General features: G+C 49.9%; 1 protein-coding gene across 1 annotated transcript in view; it reads left to right on the top strand.

Annotated features, from left to right (window-relative positions):
• The first annotated feature begins 11623 nt into the window (after window positions 1-11623).
• Window positions 11624-20067, top strand: part of FKBP5 (FK506 binding protein 5) — a 13862-nt gene continuing 5418 nt past the window's right edge. Inside the window, exons 1-5 of the mRNA XM_010016441.1 lie at window positions 11624-11728; window positions 12820-12964; window positions 13155-13297; window positions 14122-14236; window positions 19361-19517. Coding sequence (XP_010014743.1) covers window positions 11624-11728; window positions 12820-12964; window positions 13155-13297; window positions 14122-14236; window positions 19361-19517 — 665 coding nt within the window. The remainder of the gene's footprint in view (window positions 11729-12819; window positions 12965-13154; window positions 13298-14121; window positions 14237-19360; window positions 19518-20067) is intronic.

The raw sequence follows: 20067 nt of genomic DNA, 5'->3' as shown, positions 1-20067 counted from the left end.
TCCGGGGGTCCTCACGCCATAGACGATCCTCCCCCCCAGTGCAGGGGATGGGGATGGAGTAAAACCCAAGCAGTGCTGAGGGGCACTGGGATGATGCACTGGAGTGCCCTGGGGTGATGTCCTGGGGTGCTCTGGGATGCTCTGGGCAGGATGGGGTCACAGCGGGGAGAGGTCAGTGTCCCACCGTTTAAACCAGCGGGATAGTGCTCGAGGGAGGGGATTTCTCTTTTTCCCCCTTTTCCCTCACCAAACGAGGCTCTGGTGTTCAGCTCCTATACTTCCTCTAATGTCACCTACCAAAAATACCCTACAGGGCGTATTGCACAAAGCGATTGCACAAGGTAAATGTGACTATTTTTTAAGTATTTTCTATTTTTTCCTTCTCTCTGGGTACAACATCTCTTTCAAAGCTTCTGTTTTTAAAATCCACGTTCAAATGAGTCTGCACTTAGCAGAAAAAAGATTGCATGTGGTGAGCTAAGAGCTCCTGGGGGATAAATCCATCCTCGGTGTGTCCCCAGCTCCGTTGCTGCAGCCGTGTCCCTGTCCTCACTGCGATCGTGCTGCTGCTGGTGGGGAAAAGCTTGGGAAATGATTGGAAAAAATTCGGCTGGGAGCTGATACTTTGGGGGTTTGAAGGTGGAGTTTAAAGGTGTGCCTCATAGCAAGTTATTAAACTGTTGAGGTGGATTTGGGACATTACTGAGGCATGGAATCCAATTGGGATTACAAGTTAAGAAAAGTTGAAAGCAGATTGCTTTTTTCTTTAAAACATGGGGATGCTACAGCCCTTCTGCCTCTCCCCACCTCCCTCCTTGCCCCAAGAAGGGCTGGAGGGGCAGAAAATCATTAAATCCACTGGGCAGAGCCTGTATGAGGCTTCTATGGCTGTTTTCCTGGAGGTGCAGTAGGTTTCGGTCAGGCGGTGATGCCGTGACTTGGATATGCTCAAGTTTTACCCCAAGCTGGTGTTCCTGAGCAAGAATAACTTCCCAGGGGGGCTGAGAGTTTTGCAGCCCAAAGGTGGGATGCTGGGGTCCCTCATTGGGAATGCTGGGGTCTGTGGTAGGAGGCTGGTCCTTGGCCCTGCTGTGTGATGGGTGATAGCAGTAACACATGCAACGCAGGAGGATGAATGTGAGGGTGCGATGGAGCTGGGTGCCTACAATGATGGGGTGCTGGTGGAGAGAGAGATGTCTGGGGAGGTTTTGGGGGATTTGGTACTTGTGCTGGAGAAAATGTGTGATGGTGTAAGGGAAAAAAAAACAACCCTAAACCAACAGGTTTCTGGTGCAGAGTTACCACTTCTGCTGCAGCCTGCTGGGAGGTGACGGGATGTGGCCTCTCGTATGGTTTTGAGCTTGGAGGATGGAGTGGGACTGGTGCTGGAGGGGTTTAGGGGGGAAGGCTGGCCCAGTGTGGCTGCTTGTCTTGCCCGGAGCAGAGGTGCCTGCTGGGCTGACAGCTTGTGCACTTACTTTTCTTCTTTTTTAAACAATAAAATCAAATAATCGTAGCTTCCCAAGGTTGTATTTGCCCAGCACAGGTTTGAATTATGTTGAGCTCCTTTCCCAGCGCTGTTAGAGTATCTTTGCACTAGGATGAGCCAGAAAATAAGGGCAATTCGCAAGTAAAAACGTAGCTGCATCCTTCAGGAGCATCACTGCTGTGTAATTAGGTGTGTTTTAATTGCCAGGTTGCAGATTAGCTATAAAGCTCGAGGTGCTCAGCACTGAGACCCTGCTCTGGCCACAGCTCCCTGGGCTGGCTCAGAGTGGGGGGAATGTTCTTAAAGTATTTGAAGAACAATTTGTTCTCAGTTATTTCTATTCTGTTTAGTATTTTATTTTCTTTCATATTCACTCATATATACGTATGTAAAGTTGTTACAGCCCCTTGAGGGAGCTCTGGAGCTCGTGCTGATCTCATTCGTGCATATCACGGGGAAATAATAAATTTCTTAGCAAAGTTGGGAAAGTTTATATTTATTTAGTTTAATGCTGTATATCTGTGGGTGTAAGGAAATGGCCGTGAGTGTTCTAATGTATTAATTGTTCTTGTAACTTGTTTGTCATGGCCCCGACGAGCTTTTTCTGTAATGGGTAAGTGTGATTGAAATCAGGATTTCTGATTTTGCAAGTGAGTGTATTGGAAAATGAGAAAAATCAGAGTAAAACTGTCAGAAGTGAAGAGGTGGGGTGAGGAGGGACTGAGATTAACTCCTCTTCTGCCCTATCTTCATAAATGGTAGCATCACTCTTAGGAAATTAGTCTTATTAAATCCTAGAGTACTTGAAATGAGAATACTTTTATCGTGGAATGGCTTGGGCTGGAAGGGACCTTAATGCTCATCCAGTTCCAGGGCAGGGACCCCTTCCACTAGAGCAGGTTGCTCCAAGCCCCTGTGTCCAACCTGGCCTTGAACACTGCCAGGGATGGGGCAGCCACAGCTCCTCTGGGCACCCTGTGCCAGCGCCTCAGCACCCTCACAGGGAAGAGCTTCTTCCTTAGATCTAAGTTGAATCTCCCCTGTTGAAGTTTCAACCCATTCCCCTTTGTCGTATCACTATTTATGTTCAATTTAATCACTTAATTCAATATACAGAGTTCTAGGAGGCACCACCTCACAAATAGCCTCATCTCTGACGTGTGACCCCCTTTGTGGCTCCCTCCCTGTACTCCAGCGGTTCACACGTGTGTATGTGTGTGCACTCGTGTTCACATGCATGTTTCCACTGGGCTGGTGGGAGTGAGGGTGACTTGGTGAGTGTGCAACATCCTCAGCATCATCCTGACCGCCTGGTACCTCGCAGTGTCTCCCAGTGGTGGCAGTCCCGGTCCCCTGGTGTCAGTTTGACCGTTCCTGGCATTTCCTTCTCCTCTTCAAGAAATGCTGATTTGGTGCGGGAACAGGCTGGTGTTTCACAACATGCTGGGAATTGCTGTTTGCCCGATAAAATTTGGCATTCATAGAGCCCTGGTGCACACGTAGCTTCATAAAAAGGGTCTTGGGTGCCGGGTTATTACTGGCAATGACAGATGCCGAATTGGGGATCCCTCCCCTGGGATCTCAGGATGCTGCCAAGTGCTTGTGCGTGGGGATAAGCGATAAGATAAGGATAAAACACACATTCTCACTGCTGTGGGTGAGAGTAACTGAGTGGAAAGTTGTTTGGAATCTGTTGCAAGCAATGAGATGCTTTTAGAAATTAAAAAAGATGAAATAAATCCAAGTTTAACTGTCAGATTTATTCTGGAAAAATAAAAAGGCTAGATTAGAACAGAATTGGCAAACAAGGTGTTCCTTGTTTATTCCCATTTGGTATTTATTTTAGTTCCCCCAAGCTGTCTCTTAAAATGGGATTTGCTCCATGTTGGTGTAGCTGCTGCCAGGAGGATGCTCCGTGGAGGGGTCAGCTTTACCAGACTGTGCTGTCCAGGGAAGGGAACTTCATGTTTTATAGCCAGAGGTGGAATATTTCTTTCCAGTGTCCCGAAAAGCCTGGCTGGGTCTGTTCTCCCTGCTTGTTTTGACCAGGGGAGAAGACACGATGAAAGGAGCCTGCTCATTTTCGATGGCAGAAACCCCAGTTTGAGGTTGCCAGGGAGTGGGTAGCGGGATGTTAAGTACTTTCTCACTTTTTAGGGGTGGTTTATGTAACCTGCTTGGCTATATTATTGTATTTTTTCCCCTCTCCAGTTACATAATCCTAATTTCTGAAAGCATTGGGAAATTGAGTTCCCTGCTGTTCTGTGTCTGTGGATAATGGCCTCTGAGTTCATTCCGATGCTGCGCTGGGCCCCTCTGCCAGCCATCTCCCGCGAAGCTCAGGCAGGGCTGGAACAGCCCTTTCTACACTTACTATTACTGGTTTTTAACTTACTTTTTATGCTTTACCATCATCCAAGGCCATGTTAACCCCTCCAGGAGCGGGATGGGTGCAGGCTGGTGCCTCTCCCTGCTGATGCAGAGCAGAGGCTTTGCTGCTGGCTCTGGGATTCCTGTTTTTTCCGGTATTTTTGGGATGTGCCACCTGTGGCAGAGGCTTGTTGAGATTTTTGTGCTGGGAGCAGCTGAAATCCTCAGGGGTAGGAGCAGAAGAGCATCAGTGTGCAAAACCCTTGACTGCATCATGTCCCTGGTACCTTCTCCCCTTGAAAGAGCAACAACCCATAAAGGTTTATGGCTTTTGCTTTTCCGAGTATATGTTTGTGTTTTGGAGTAGAAAGAAAAACATATTGCTTCGGGGGTTTTGCCCATTTTACATTGAAGTAGAGGGTGTTGTGTCTCTGGGCACCCATGGTGGGGCTGGACCACGGGCAGCTGATGGGGTGCTTGTAAGAGAGTTGAAAGGAGCTTTATCCCTGCAACATCTTATTTGAAGCAACCGGGAAAAAACTGGTGCTTTGCTAATAACGAGATTATTTTTAATGGGTTTATATTGTAAACTGTGGTTGGGGGGCAACATCTTGCTGAAAGTCGTTTACGTGTTGCTGTGGCTCCTGGGGGATGCAGATGGGCTGAATCCATCTTTCTGTTGGAATATTTATCCTGGCAGGGAGTAGCAGCTGTCCTGCTCACTTGTTCCTCTTGCTGCAGCTGAAACTTGAGGGCAGCCTCTTCTTCAACATACTTAAAAAGGAAAAAAATATTAGTTATGACTTGGATCTTACCTAAAACCACTTCAAAAGCTTGAAAGCATTAGCTAGTCAAAATGATTAGCTAGGCAGGTGTGATGGGAACCCATGCTGTTGTCTTGAAATTAGCCTCATGCAGCAGTTTCCTCCTTTCGGTGTTCTCTTAATTGCTTAAAATCCTTCCCTTGCTGCCTCTCTTCTGTTACAGCACCAACACCTTCTGGTCCTTGGGAGGTGATGGGTGACCACATCCCTCCCCAGGGTGTCCCACAGGGCAGGTGGCACTGGGATGCTCAAGGGATGCTTGGGGAGTACCAGAGTCTCCATGGGCAGGAGGAGTTATCCCTGGAACAGCAACTGGGGATAAAGGAGACTCACTTTGGTCCCTGGTGGGTCATGGTTTGCCCTAGGCAGGATGGAGGTTCGTCAGGGTTCTGGGCCGTGAAAGCAGCTCTGTTTTTGTTTGAATCGAAGTTGCCATGATGGGCCCAATGGGATGTTAGCTGCTTGCACAATGTGCATGCTAGGATGTAAATCAATGCGTGTGAGTCTTGCTGAGCTAGAGATAGTTTAGATTTGATGGCTTCCCTATTTATGTTAAAGGAGGGGCGGGAAGTCAAAAACATAATTAATCTCGAATTGGAGCTGTGATGGATGAGTGGGAGAAGTGGCACTCAGTGTCTGGGTGCATCCTTCTGTGTCGGGATGGAGCTGAGGATTATGTGTTGCTGCTTTGGTCGGGTTTAAGAAGGTCATGTTTTCTCAGGAGTTGCAATTTTTATTTATTCCCAACTCAAAACACCATCTTCCTGGGTCTCTGCTCCTCAGGCTGGTGTTCCAGGAGCCTTAAAACACCCTTGTCCTGGGAAAATCATTGCTCGAAGCTTCCCTCTCCTGCAGCATGGGGACTGTTCACTCAGGAAGTGGGGTCTCTGCTCCCAAGGAACAAGGGATGGGACAAGAGGAAACAGCCTCAAGCTGCCCCAGGGCAGGTTTAGCTGGAGCTGAGGAACAATTCCTTGCCCAGAGGGTGCTCAGGCATTGGAACAGGCTGCCCAGGGCAGTGCTGGAGTCACCGTCCCTGCAAGTGTTCACAGCCCGGGTAGCCGAGGCCTCAGTGCCAGGGGTTAGTGGTGGCCTTGGCACTGCTGGGAAGGGTTGGACTGGATGAGCTTAAAGGTCTTTTCCAACCTGGTTGATTCCATGATTCTCTGATTTTATTAGAAAAACTAGTTTGGGGAAGCGAAACCACAGTGGGATGGTGCAGAGAGCCCAGCTACTGCACTGATTGGGCTGGTCTTTGTTATCTGTCAGTGGCTGTGCTGGGATGGAGGCTTGTCACCAAGCTCCTGCCTAGCTCGAGGGCTGGGATTTGGGGCACTGCTCACCGGGATTTGCAGCAATGCTCCTGGCATTTGGGGTGATGCTGACTAGGATTTGGGGGTCCCATGTTTCCCCCTGCTGGTGCATTTAGATTTGCTGGTTTTAGCCTGACCTTTTGCATGTTAGAGAAACTCTCTCCTGTGTTGCAATCCAAAGCTTTTAGGGCTGTTGTGGTGCCGTGGAAGTGCTTTGTGCTAAGTAGGTCTAAAAAAACCAAACCTCTGCTCTTATTTTTCCATCCTATTAATTTTCATCCTGACTTTCAGCAACGGTCAATAAAAAAGTTGGACAGAAAACAGCCTTTTCTTTTTTCCCTTTTTTTTATCTCTTCTTTTCCTTTTATAAGCTGATGGTAAGATGCTAAATGCTGTTTTATGGAAACAGCAAGTCAAAACATCGTCCTGTGGCTGCAGGGAGCAGAGGAGCTGCCATAGGAGCTTTTGTCCATCGTCTTATCACCCCTTTCTGACCATAGTGGAGCTGGGTCTGTGGCTTAAAACAGCCGTCTCTGTTCTCCCTTCATCTTAAACCCTGTTTGAGGATAAAGTACACGTGGGTTTCTTTTATGTTACTATCTCACTTTTAACTTTTCCCTCTCTTCTTTACCAGGTATTGGTGTGAAATCCTCGCCCTGTCTCTGAGTGGGCACCTCCAGACCCTTTCTGGACTCCCAAACCTTTTCCCGCGATTGCATGGTGGCAAGGTGAGACCCCTCAAAACCCACCCCAGCTTCTCTGTTCCTTTCCCCTCCCGTGAGCCTCCAGGAGGGATCTGTGACATAAAGTTTCCATTTGGAGCTGGCAAGTTCCTGGTATGCTGATTTCTAGGAAACGTGGCTCGGGATCGTGTGCTTGGTGAAACCCTAGCATGTGTGATACCTGTCTGTCCTCAGCCTGGGGTCGGACATCTGCATCCCATTCTCTGCTCTGAAAATAGGAATTTTCTCCTACTTCTCCAGGCTGGAAGATAGCAACATTCATGTGGAGAGGGAACTGCTTATGGTGTGGATTTTTGTGTGGTGTGTGCTGGTGTTACATGGTGTGCATCCTCCTGGAGCCATGGTTCCATCGTTGGAAAGGCACATGCAAAGAGGAAAGGGCTTTGGGGTAGATGGGGCCCTTAGTGATACAGTTTATTGATGGATTTGGCAGTGCTGGGGTAAAGGTTGGACTTGATCTTAAAGGTCTTTTCCAACCTGGTAGAACCATAGAATCAGTCTGCCTGTTGCATTTCTGCAAGTGCCCATGCAGTGCCCTGGCATTGCTGCCAGCCTGAAAAAGGCTGCCATCCACCACTGGAGGATAATGAAGGTGGGGAAGGCACCAGCCATTGCCCAGCTTAAAAGGACACCAAGAAAAGCCTTCTGTTGTACCTGCTTTAAAAAAAATAGACAAAAAATGTTTATTTAGTTGATGCAGCAGCTGAATTAATGTCTGTGGCAGTGCTAAAATGAGGGACAAAGCCACAATGCTGCCTGTGTATCGGGTTGTGCAGGAGGATGCTCAGCCTGGGCAGCCTGGCCCATCGCAGGCAGCTTGATTGCACATGGGCATCGACTGCTCATGTGCATCAGTCGTGGTGATGCTGCTCTGAGTTTGGAAGAGGGAACAATAATATTTGCAACTGCTGGTGCCAGTGTGTAGGACGGTGTTTGGGAAACCAGCAGATTTACAAGAAGGAAGGATGCAGCCTTGTTGCTTTTGAGTGATTAAAAGAGTTGATGAGAAGATGCTGCGAGGGCTGGAGCAGCTCTGCTCTGGAGCCAGGCTGAGAGAGCTGGGCTGGAGCAGCTGGAGAAGAGAAGGCTCCTGAAGGGGACACCTTAGAGCAGCTCCAGTGCCTAAAGGGGCTCCAGGAAACCTGGAGAGGGGCTTTGGACAAGGCCCTGGAGGGACACGACAAGGGGAATGGCTTTAACCTGGCAGAGGGGAGATTGAGATGAGCTCTGAGGCAGAAGCTCTTCCCCATGAGGGTGCTGAGGCGCTGGCACAGGGTGCCCAGAGAAGCTGTGGCTGCCCCATCCCTGGCAGTGTTCAAGGCCAGGTTGGACACAGGGGCTTGGAGCAACCTGCTCTAGTGGAAGGTGTCCCTGCTTGTGGCAGGGGGTTGGAACTGGATGAGCTTTAAGGTCCTTTCCAACCCAAACCATTCCATGATTCTATGAGTTTATATTCCTTTAGTGGGGCTGAGAACAGGCATGTGCTGGTGCTGTGGGTCAGGATACGTTGGTCCCAAGTGAAGCACATGTCATGCACTTACAGGAGGCTTCTGAACTCAGAAGCCTCCTTGTTTGCTCAGCTAGAAGCTCTTTAATATATTTTATATTAATTAATGCTGAGATAGTTGCACTTGAAAAAGACTGTGTCCAGATGTCAAAACCTCTGGATTTTAAAGCTTGTTTATTATAGCTCTTAAATTACAGATTATTACACTGAATTTTCAGATCATCCAGTAGAGTGGGGACTGATTAAAAGCAAACAAGTGAAACCTCCAAACCCTTTCCTTCAGCAGTGAGGAATAAATTTGTCCTTCTGTGGGGCCTGGGGAGGGTAGGGTTGGTGGGTTTGGGTCCCGAGTGGTGACTGGAGGTACGGCCAGACCCCAGCACCAGGCTTGGAGCTCAGGCAGGGGTATTTGGGGTTTACAGGCTCCTGCAAGGGACTTTGCTTCAGAATAGAAGGAATCAAGTTGTGCACAACTGCCCCAAAACAGCTTTCCTGGGCTGTGCTCTGGATTTTTTTACTCTCTTCCCTATTGCTTTTATTCTCTCTGCATGGAAATCCCTTCCCTCTTGGTGTCCTTTAATTGATGCTCTGATGAATTGCAGAATTGCTGCACCTCTGGGATGAAGAGGATGCCCCAGCCTGAGGGGGTTTAACTCCTCACCACCCTCTCTCCTCCATATTTACAGCCCAGGGACACAAAGCAGTGTGGGTGATCAGAGGGTTTAACCTGGCTTCATTGACAGACTTACAACATTAAGCTTGTGGCTAACAGCAACGGGAGAGCAGGATCTGCTGCTCGTGTCAGAAATACCCTGAGGCTTTTGCATGGGGTAATGAATTAATCCCCTGCTTGTATTTGGGGCACATGTGCTCCTGCAACGGGAAGATGTGTGCTCTGATACCTCCAGCAAGCTTGCAGGGCTCTCACCAACAGCCCCCGGCTCCCCAGGAGTTAAATTCAGGGAGTAGCAGATATTCCCCTTCCCTCCACAACTGTTTGTTTCACATTAATTGGGATTTTGGACTCCAGCCAGTCTCCTTCTGTCGCTCCAAACCGGAGATAAGCGGGAGCAGTGTGGTGTTTTCTCTAACCTAGTTGGAGCCGTTCTCACTGGATGGAGAAGTCTTGAGCTCTTTCATAATGTGGACCTCATCTTAATAGCCAGTCTTGTGGGCTCCATCCCTCCCACCGCTTCTGACGCAGAGTGTGTCCCCTCCCGCCTGCCTTGGCCAGCTTCCCTGGATGACTCCACTAATTGCTTACGTAGAAAAATAATGAGAAGGATGCGTATGGTGTATTTTTAGATGTCTCTTGGTGGGATTTAGCAACCGGCAAGCCAGAGCCAGCACCTCCTCATCCGTCTTCTGCATCCCAGAGGTGGCTGCTTGGTGGAGCTTGTGAGGCTCTTTCTTAGGAGGTAGAATTTCTTGCACAAGCTCCTTGCCTTTTGGGCTCCTCCTGGTCCTTAATACCATAATAAATGGGTTATGGATGTGGTTTGTGTCCCTGGTGCTGCACAGGGTCTGTGTCAGGAAGCCCTGAGCCACGGTGCCAGTGATGGTCACCACCACTCCTCACTCATTTCCAGATGGATGGCCATGGTGGTGGTAGGTGGCTTGGAGACCATCTAAGCACCCAAATCATAGAATGGTTTGGTTTGGAAGGGACCTTTAAAGCGCATCTAACCCAACACCACTGCAGTTACCAGGGACACCTTCCACTAGAGCAGGTTGCTCCAAGCCCCTGTGTCCAACCTGGCCTTGAACACTGCCAGGGATGGGGCAGCCACAGCTTCTCTGGGCACCCTGTGCCAGGGCCTCCCTCATACAACATTGCTTCCAAAGTAACCCGTGGTGTGTTTTCCAATGTATCATCACCAGGAGATGATAAGTCTCACCACCGAAGTGCTTTTTTTAGTGGTTTTGTTTAGGTTTATTACTTAGGAAAGGGAGCAGACACAAAATCTCATTCAACATTACTCCAAAGCCTGTGATAATCGGGCACTTCAACAAGTAGTTCCCTTATTTTTCTATGTGCTGCTTCCATTGCAGGACTCTTTGTGTCTCGGTGGCTTCCTGTGCTGGCGGGGTGGCGGGTTCCAGCTCTTCCCTTTCCACCCGGGTGTGAGGAGCTCAATTCTTCTTGCAGCACGACTTATCTGCCCTTGGAGCTGACAACATCCTTTCTTTGCTCTTTTTGAATCCTCCGAATGAGTGATTTCTCCTGCTGGTTAACATCAGCTTCCACGCTAAAGACTGTGGGAAAGTTTCGCAACTAGAGTGACTTTAATAGTTCTGGTTTATGTCTTAAAAAACTCATCGCTTTTCATTCTCCATCACATGTTTCCTTGATTACGTGTCACGCAGCAGTGCAGCTACCAAAATAGCCTTATGGTCTGAAGGAAATCATCAGGAAATATGGTTTTTAAACCATAGGCAATTCTCTTTTCACCAGGCATTGTTGGAAAAAGAATGTGTTTGACGAAAAGGCTTTTCTGGCACCTTGGTGGTGACATTGGGAGTGTGGAGCTCCAGCAGACAAAAAAAACTATTTCTTTGAGTCTCGCTGTGAATTTTCTCTTTATCCACCCAAATATTTGAGATTCTTTTGGTGTTTGGGTTTAGTTTTTGGAGAAGATGCTTGCTGTGTGTTCGGGTCTTTCCATGCAGGGGGATGCTTTGCTCGCCTGAGACTTGGAGCGTGCTCTGTCTTTTTGGGGTGTTTTTGGTGGGCAAGAGAAAGCGAAGTTTGCCTGGGGTTGATGTGTTGCTTTCTGAATTATAGCGTCTCTGACAAAAAGGTGATTCCTTGTGGGAAATAATCTTGAACTGTATAAAAAACCCTCAAAAGGCAAACGCTAACCTGGTGCATGTATTTCTAGCACCTATACCCAAGGGGTGCTCACCTCTAAGTGAGCCAGAAGGGGATAAGTGAAGCTTGATGGGCAGCCTGGTCTAGTTGAAGATGTCCCTGCTCATTGCAGGGGGGTTGGACTAGATGAGCTTTGAAGGTCCCTTTGAGCCCAAACTATCCTATGATTCTGTGGTGGCCACGAGGCTGAAGGTGAAGTCTGGGGACTGCTGTGAGCATCCCCACTGCTGTGACCAGACAAAGCTGAGGGGCTGTCCCTGTCCCTGGGCACTGCACATCGGGGTTTCCTGTGCCCTATGGGTCAGCAGAGCCTGGGTGGCCCCTGGGAAGGGATTTTCCGCTCTGTATGCTTGAAATGTGCTCAAAGCTTCCTGCCCTGGCCCCACAGCAGAGCGAGCCGCCTGTTTTCTTTAACCCTTTCCTCTTACACCACCTCCCATGGTCCTGACAGGCTGACGGGGTGCGTGTTGTGTCTTCCCAGGTCCAGGGCTTATGCAAGGAGACCATGACCACTGATGAGGCCACCAGGAGCGAAGGGGAGGTGCAGGCGGCTGCTCTCGCTGAGCGTGGGGAGGACATCACACCAGCTCGAGACCGAGGGGTCCTGAAGGTGAGGGGGGCTGCCAGGAGGGTCCTGCCTCTCTTTCTGCATTCTGGGCTGCACAGTCACATTGGTGGGCTGCATCTCCAGCCCTTGGGGTCATGTAGTACTTCAAGGGCTGTAGGGTTGGTTCTTCTCTTCAAAGGGCAAAGGAGATGAGCATCACTTGTAATGAAGAAGGATGGAGTGGTATTTGAGACTGATGGATTCAGGCTGCTCAATCAATTTCACTGCTATTGTGTTCCTAATCAGATTATTAGCTGTAAATCCACAAGGCATTTTTGTGTGTGACTCAACAGACATTAGAAAGAGCACATTACTGAGGTCATGCAGTCTGCTCCACAACCCCTTTTTCATATTCGGGGCCGTTTCTGGATAGTTCTGCTCCCCGGCGCTTGTTCTTCTCCACTTGAATAGGACCTTTCCTCTAAGAATAGCATCCTCCCCTGCTCCATCCTCAGCTCGAGAACTGCATGTTCCAGGCTTGTAGCATTCAAAAGAAGTGTTGACAAGAAGCGAGTAGTGAAATGACACACCCCTGCGAGTAAGATGTGTACGGACAGAAAGCGAGTGCGGTCGCCTTCGCGTCGGGTTTCGAACCACTGTGTTTATCCAGGCAGCGCCGCAGAGAACGGGCAGGTCTCAGCTCCCAGCCCTGTCCCGTGGGGTTTATTTTTAGGGTCTGATGGAAGGACAAATTGAATGGCTCCCCCTCAAGCCTTCCTTTGGTTTAGAGCAGCACCGAGGTGTATATGCATGTGTGTATATAGATTTTTATGTATATGCATGCATATATTTATATGTATGTGTACATGTGTATATATATTTATATATGTGCATGCATGTGTTTTATGTATAAAAATGCATGTGTGTATGTATATATGAAAATGCATGTGTGCCTATGTATCTTATATCTAATATCTAAATCTATGTAATATCTAATATTGGTATCTATAGCTAATATTGATATCTATATATGTTTCTATCTAATATCTATGTGTCTAATATCTATGTCTATATCGAATATCTTTGTATCTCTCCATATGCATCCTGAGCTGTCCCACAGCCTCCCTTTCTCACAGGTGGTTTCTCTCTCTCAGATCATTAAACGACCTGGGAGTGAAGATGAGTCCCCCATGATCGGGGACAAGGTTTATGTCCACTACAAAGGCAAACTTGCCAATGGTAAAAAGTTCGACTCCAGCCGCGATCGGAATGAGCCCTTTGTCTTCAGCCTGGGCAAGGGTGAGCTGGGGAGGATGGGATGACCCTGGGGGTGGTGGGACCTTGTTGCTCGATAGATGGTCTGTGTCAGCTGTGCATTAAGTGACTTCTGAGGGTGCTTTTTCTTGGGGTGCCATCCTTGTAGCACCCAGGCTGGGTATGACCTGGGCTGCTGGTTGTTCCCCCTGCCTGATATCTGCCTCTCTCCTAGGTCAGGTAATCAAGGCATGGGACATCGGGGTGGCTACCATGAAGAAGGGAGAGATCTGCTACTTGCTGTGCAAACCTGAGTATGCGTACGGCTCTGCGGGTAGCGCCCCCAAAATCCCTTCCAACGCCACCCTCTTCTTTGAGGCAAGTAATGCTGGTGAGCCGGCGCGTGGATGAGATCCTTGCTCCCTTCCTGCCTTGCCAGCCAGCTCAGAAAGGAAGAAAAACCCACCCAAAACCAACAAAAAACCCCAGCTTGGATTCCTGAAACGTGTCCCTCTGCTCCAGGAACCGCTGCCAGGGTTTTCTCAGAAATGTGTGTCTGAGCTGGGAGGCTGGGACTGAAACTCCGGCTGGGGAGAGCCCTGGTGCCGGGGGGGAGAGTGGGCAGATTCCTGCTTTAAACGTGTACATGGGAAGGAGAAAGTGGCTGGGAAACGCCTCTGGGTACTAAAAACCCATTCATGCCGCGGGGCGGTTGGAGAGCCAAGGTTTTGGCACGGGGTAGGGCTTGTCAGGACCAGGTGGTGGGAGGAATGGGTCAGTCCACTTTTAAGGCTGAGTCCTTCCAAGTCAAGTGGGGACAAAGTCGTGGGTTGGAGCTGGTTCTGTCAGAGAATGAAGGGGAAACTCCTGCCCACACTGGTCCCGGGCAGCTTTTGCAGCGTCTTGCAGCAGTGACTGTGTTGTACCCTTACAGGCTTAATAAACTTATTTTTACTGTTACTTTGTGTTGTGCTTCAGGTACTGGATGTGTCCCAGTTTCTGATAAATCGGGTGTATTATGCTGTGGCTGGGAGCTTGCTTTTATGGGCAACTTCTGCTCGGCAGCTGAATGGAGAATTAGTTGACTTGGTTCTCCAGCCAGGGGCTGAACTGCTGCTCTGTGGCTTCTCTGTTGTGTTTTCTCTTCTCCTTCCCCTCACCCTGAGCTTTGCCCACCTTTTCTTTATTGTTTTATTTTTTAGGTCGAGCTGCTTGACTTTAAAGGTGAAGACTTGTTTGAGGATGGAGGGATAATCCGGAGGATCAAGAGGAAGGGAGAAGGTTACTCCAACCCTAATGAAGGTGCTACAGTGGAAAGTGAGTGCTGGTTGCTCTGGAGGGGGGTGCTGTGGGGCAGGCTTATCCCTCCAGCCCCCTGGCAAGGAGCTGCTGGCAGTATGTAGCTTGTAGGTGGTTGTGCACCATGGTGGAATGATGTGGCATCCATCTGGAGGCTGGATGAGATGGTAGGGGCTGGAGAGCAGTGGTTCACTGCCTTTCTGGGGATGCTCCTTGAGCTCTCCTTGGCTCTGCCAGAGCTGCTGGCTGGAAGGGTGCATTGGCCATGTGAGCAGCCAGAGATGCTGGAGGGACCACTGCAGTGCTCTGTTCTCTCAGTTGCGCTGGCAAACATTGCTGCAAGCCCTGGAGCTGCTCAGCCAGGGCGAGGATGAAGGAAGCAAACTCTCACATGGGGTTTCAGGGCTCTGGCATCTCCCCTGACCCTTTTGCATCCATTGTAGTGTCTAAGCCACTCTGGGATGCTCTGGCTGCCAAAACCCCCAGCTGTGCCTTGCCTTGGAAAGCATCAGTAGCCAGGAAATCCCCCCTTAATGGCATCCTTTTTGGGCACTGACACTGGTGCTCAGCAGCTTCTCTGGGCCTCGTTGTTAGAATCACATTCTCATTTGGGTTGGAAAGGACCTTAAAGGTCATCCAATTCCAGCCCCCTGCCATGGGCAGGGACACCTTCCACTAGAGCAGGTTGCTCCAAGCCCCTGTGTCCAACCTGGCCTTGAACACTGCCAGGGATGGGGCAGCCACAGCTTCTCTGGGCACCCTGTGCCAGCGCCTCAGCACCCTCACAGGGAAGAGCTTGTTTCAACCTTGATGGTAGTTTTGGTGGGTTTTATTGAATCTTTTGCAGAATGGAGCCTTTTCTTCCCCCGCGGCCAGAGGGCTGCTGAAAAGGGCAGGGAAGGGCTCTTCGTCAGGGACTGTGGTAATAGGACAAGGAATAATGGGTTTAAGCTTAAACAGGAGAAGTTCAGGTTGGATATAAGAAAGAATTTCTTCACTGTGAGGGTGCTGAGGCGCTGGCGCAGGTTGCCCAGAGAAGTGGTAAATGCCCCATCCCTGGCAGTGTTTAAGGCCAGGTTGGGCAGAGCCTTGGGTGACATCGTATAGAGTGAGGTGTCCCTGCCCATGGCAGTGGGGTTGGAACTGGATGAGCTTAAGGTCATTTGCAACCCAAACCATTCTATGATACTGTAAAATTAATACACAGGGTTTTCTGGGGCCAGGGTGGTCTCAGCTGATACAGGTGAATGAAGAGCTTGGTCCCGTTGGGCTCTCCCTGTTCTGATCCTGTTTCTGGAGCAGACATTGCTCAGGTCTGGACGGAGGAAGCCAGGCTCATTTATCGGGGAGTAGATAGATGATCTTAAAGGTCATTTCCAACCTAGTGGATCCTATTTTTTTTCCTTCCCAAGAACCACTCAGCCACAGACTCAGAGCTCGCTCCCTGCGGGAGCATTTCCTTTACCTCTTTCAGAGCTCCCGTACACAAAGATTTTAGCAAAGAAGAAATTGGATCTGAGCTGTGTCAGCTCATAAAGCTCCCGGCCTTAGGTGACTGGTTCTTCTAACTAGGCTTTCTCTTAAGGAAAAAATGAGGTTTTGACTCATGTTCCACTGTTTGCCTCTCCCGCAGTGAGCATTCTAGCTGGGGACTAGCTGCGAGCTGAGCGTCAAGCCGGCTCCCCTCCCCCAAAGATTAAACTAAAAGACTCACTATAATGGTAATCATCACGGATCCAGCGTTCCTCTTTATTTTGTTGATGTCTGAGCACTTCACAGGCAGCACTGTGCCGAGTGGGGAGAGTGGGGAGAGCCCTGGTCCCTCTGTGCTTGTTCCCTTTGCAGCTCGAGGTTTTCTGGAACATGATGATGCTTTAATGGCTCAGGAAGGGACTGAAGCAGGGAGGGGGGGCACCAGCCAGAAATCATCTCTCAGAAGGGACATAAGGAGCCAAAAATGAGGCTCCTCATACGCATGATACCGCCCAGCCTATTATGCCTTCTTTACCTATTGCAAATGAATGCATCCATCAGAGCAAACACTGCAAGCAGGAGCATGCATGTGGTCAGGATTGTGGTGATGGATGTCCTCCTGCTTGTGGAGAGGGCAGAGATAAGGAATGCTGCGCTGATCCTGCCAACATCATCCCACTGTCTCCATTCACAGCTTTCATGGCCCTTAATTCATTTAGTCCTATGCATCGCTCTCCATCCAGGGGCTGGAGGCCCTTAAATACATCACTGTGAGAGAGGACAAGGAGAAGCCACACGAGGCTGCCCTGCAGTGAGTAGTTTGGGCGCAAATTTACACCTCGAATCCTGTGTCAGTTCTGGGCCCCTCACTACAAGAGAGACACTGAGGTGCTGGAGCAGGGCCAGAGAAGGGCACCGGAGCTGGAGCAGGGCCTGGAGCACAAGTGTGATGGGGAAGGGCTGAGGGACCTGGGGGTTTAGTGTGGAGAAGAGAAGGCTCAGGGGGGACCTGATCGCTCTCTGCAACTGCCTGACAGGAGGATGGAGCCAGGAGGGGGCTGGGCTCTGCTCCCAAGGAACAAGGGATGGGACAAGAGGAAATGGCCTCAAGCTGCACCAGGGCAGGTTTAGCTGGAGCTGAGGAACAATTCCTTGCCCAGAGGGTGCTCAGGCATTGGAACAGGCTGCCCAGGGCAGGGCTGGAGTCACTGTCCCTGCAAGTGTTCACAGCCCGGGTAGCCGAGGCCTCAGTGCCAGGGGTTAGTGGTGGCCTTGGCAGTGCTGGGGAACGGTTGGACATAATGGTCTTGAAGCTCTTTTCCAACCTGCTTGATTCTAGGGTTGTATGAAATACGCTTTTTTAAAATTAAACCCAAACCCAACAAATGCAGCAGTGTTCATGGTGGGCACTGAGCCCGGATGGCACAGCAGCCATGGGGACAGCACACTGCCCGCACTGGGGCACAGCCGTGACCCACAGGAGCAGCGATGGTTTCTGTGAGCCATGTATTTGGGAGGTGCATCCCAGCTGCAATTAGGCTGGAAGAAACTACATTTCCAGGAACAAGCATCTCTAGGCTGGAGTTTGCAAAGGTTTTATTTAGGTTTTAAGTTCTACAGATCCTAAATTCACAGTTCTGGTCCTTAAAACCTGCGCTGCAGTTGAAATCTGGCATTCCAGCTTTTGTTACAACCTTTCCCCCCCCCATCCCTCCTCCTCCGTTTTTAATCTGAGTACAAATTGCTGTCAGCACATCAAGTTCGTGTGCCAGCCGCACTCGGTACACTCTGTTCTCAGCTCTTCAAAAACAAAATCGCTGCAGGCACCGAGAGAACAATAAGTCAGAGCTGCAACCGGAGTGATGTTCCTTCGGAGGCTTCCCCCCCTCCCCGTAATCCAAGAGCAACTGCAACCAGCTGACCTGCTCCTGGAAACCCAAGTGGAGATCTCCCCCCGCTCCTTCACCCGGTGTGCGATTAAAATAGAGCAAAACTATCCTTGAAGGGAAGGATTGCAGCATCCTCCTGTGCATCCTGTTTTAAAGAGGGACCTTCCCGTCACTGCCACATCCTGCTGGGAATAGGGAAAAGGGGAGAGCTGTAGTGCTTCTGCTTTGGTGGCTGGGGATCCATACTCACTGGGAAGATAAATGGTGCTGTGGGTTACCTGTATTTTAGTCTGAATTTGCCACTTTCTTATGCCTAAGAGAACAGCCTGCTTGGTTTTGGGTAGTGCAAAAGCAGAGGTCAGCCCTGGAGGAGCTGAATTTGCCTTTTGTCCTCATCCCAAGCCGCCGGCTGAGCACACACTGCATGCCAGTGATGGGTGCAGGATGTGTTCCACAGTGCTGCTGAGCTTGTGAACATCCTGTGCTCTGCTGCACTCGGGTCCCAGTGTGGCTTTGGTGGCAGGAGTAGGGTGACAAGGCAAAGCTTAGTGTCCTGTCCCTGTGGTGGGGAGAGCATCCTTGGGTGGTGGTATGGGGGTGTAGCTGGACCTGCCCTAGGGATGGGGCTCTGCTGTGGACTCTTTTAGTCCGTGAGTCTCATTCTGGTGGCTTTCCATAGGTCCTGGGGCAGGGAAGTGTCTGTGGGGCAGAGATGGGTGGGTTTCCTTCATCCCAGGCTGTGGCTCTCCCGTATACAGCCTGGCCCCTCTTGGCTGTGTCTGGCACAGAGTCTGCTTTGGCTTGTCCTTGTGCTTGCGTCCTGCCACCCTGACACCAGGGTGAGGGGTTCACTGCACATCCTCGGGTCACATCCTGCTCCCTCTGCTCTGTTGGCAAGCAAAGGTAAAGCTCATGTCCTTCCATGCTGCAGAGCCTTTAAGCATGGTTTTAACCACGTGAATGCCCACTGTGAATTTCCCCCCTAACAAGCTTTTTTGTTTGTTTTGGCTTTTTTTTCTTAACGGTACATCAGAGCTCCTTATGAAACTGCTTTTACTTTACATTTGCCTGCATGCTTTGTGCCTTGTACCCTGCAAGCAGAGTGCAGAGAACATAAACTGTCCCCAAAGCTTGGAACGTCTTCAGGATGGAATAAATAAAGAACAATCTTGCTGTGGAAAGCCAGCCAGCAATACCAGGTGGTGAATGTGCCAGGTACCCGGTGTCCGCTCCGGCTGCGCTTCTGCCAGCATCTGGGGCTGTTATTGGTTGAAGATTAAAAGTGGAAAAAAAAAAAGAGAAAAGGAAAGTTTATCTTGTACTTTGAGTTCTTGGAGGCAGGAGAACACAGCCTTGTTCTCGAGGTGGAAGGCAAGGCTGTATAGCACTGTATAGGAGATCTGTAATCGCCATGATAAACTGTGTGGCTGCGTGCCAGGAGCAATATCCAGTTCCAGTAAGACTTGACTCGTGCAGTTGAGTACGAGGGGAACATATTAGTCATGATGTTTATCTGTTGTCTGGTCCTTGGGTAGACGAGATAGGCCTGCCTTGCTCTTCAGCAATGTTTCCAAGCCCTCCCCATCCCTTTCTGCTCACTGGGGGCTCTTTGGTTACCCCCAACCCTGTGTCTTCCCCGCTTCCAGAGCTCGAGGCTTTGCCTGGTTTCAGGAGATCTGCTTTATATCCTACTATACAAGGTGTTTTGTCTGGAACCCACCTTGCCTTGGTTTGGGTGACTCCAGGTGCAATCCTGCCCTGTCCCCTCTTCCCCTCGTAGTTCATCTGGAGGGATTCTGTGGTGGCACCAGGTTCGACTGCAAAGATGTGAAGTTCATTGTGGGAGAAGGCGAGGACCACGACATCCCCATTGGCATCGACAAAGCCCTGGAGAAGATGCAGAGGGGAGAGCACTGCATCCTCTACCTTGCGCCACGGTAAGGAGCATGCCTGCAGGGACACCATCTAGTTTTAAGCTTCCAGCATCCAAAGTTGGTTTAGCACTCATGGAAAACAGTGATCCTGAAAACAGGACCCTCCAGGAAAGCCTTGGGTTAGCAGTGCCAGCAGGGATGGCAAGGGTGACCAGTGGTGTGTAGGCAGGAATCTTGAGATGCTCCAAAAAATCAGGTAAAAGGGTTTTATCCAAGTCCTGTGGCTGAAAGGAAAATGCCTCCCTGGAAATTGCATGGGCTGTGTCTTCACTGGATGGAAACCTGCATGAAAAGATGGATTTGATGCAGCTGGAAAGGATGAATCCCGCTATATAATGCATTGGGTGTTGTCAGATATCTTTCTTTGTGGAGAATAGCATAGAATCAGGATCTCAGAATCCCAGATAGGTTTGGGTTGGAAGGGACCTGAAAGCTCCTCCAGTTCCAACCCCCTGCCACGGGCAGGGACACCTTCCACTAGAGCAGGTTGCTCCAAGCCCCTGTGTCCAACCTGGCCTTGAACACTGCCAGGGATGGGGCAGCCACAGCTTCT

The sequence above is a fragment of the Nestor notabilis genome, unplaced genomic scaffold, assembly GCF_000696875.1.
Source record: "Nestor notabilis isolate BGI_N333 unplaced genomic scaffold, ASM69687v1 scaffold12276, whole genome shotgun sequence".
In the NCBI taxonomy this organism is placed as follows: Eukaryota; Metazoa; Chordata; class Aves; order Psittaciformes; family Psittacidae; genus Nestor; species Nestor notabilis.
The sequence above is the reverse complement of the archived record's forward strand: the minus strand, read 5'-3'. Positions and strand labels throughout refer to the sequence as shown.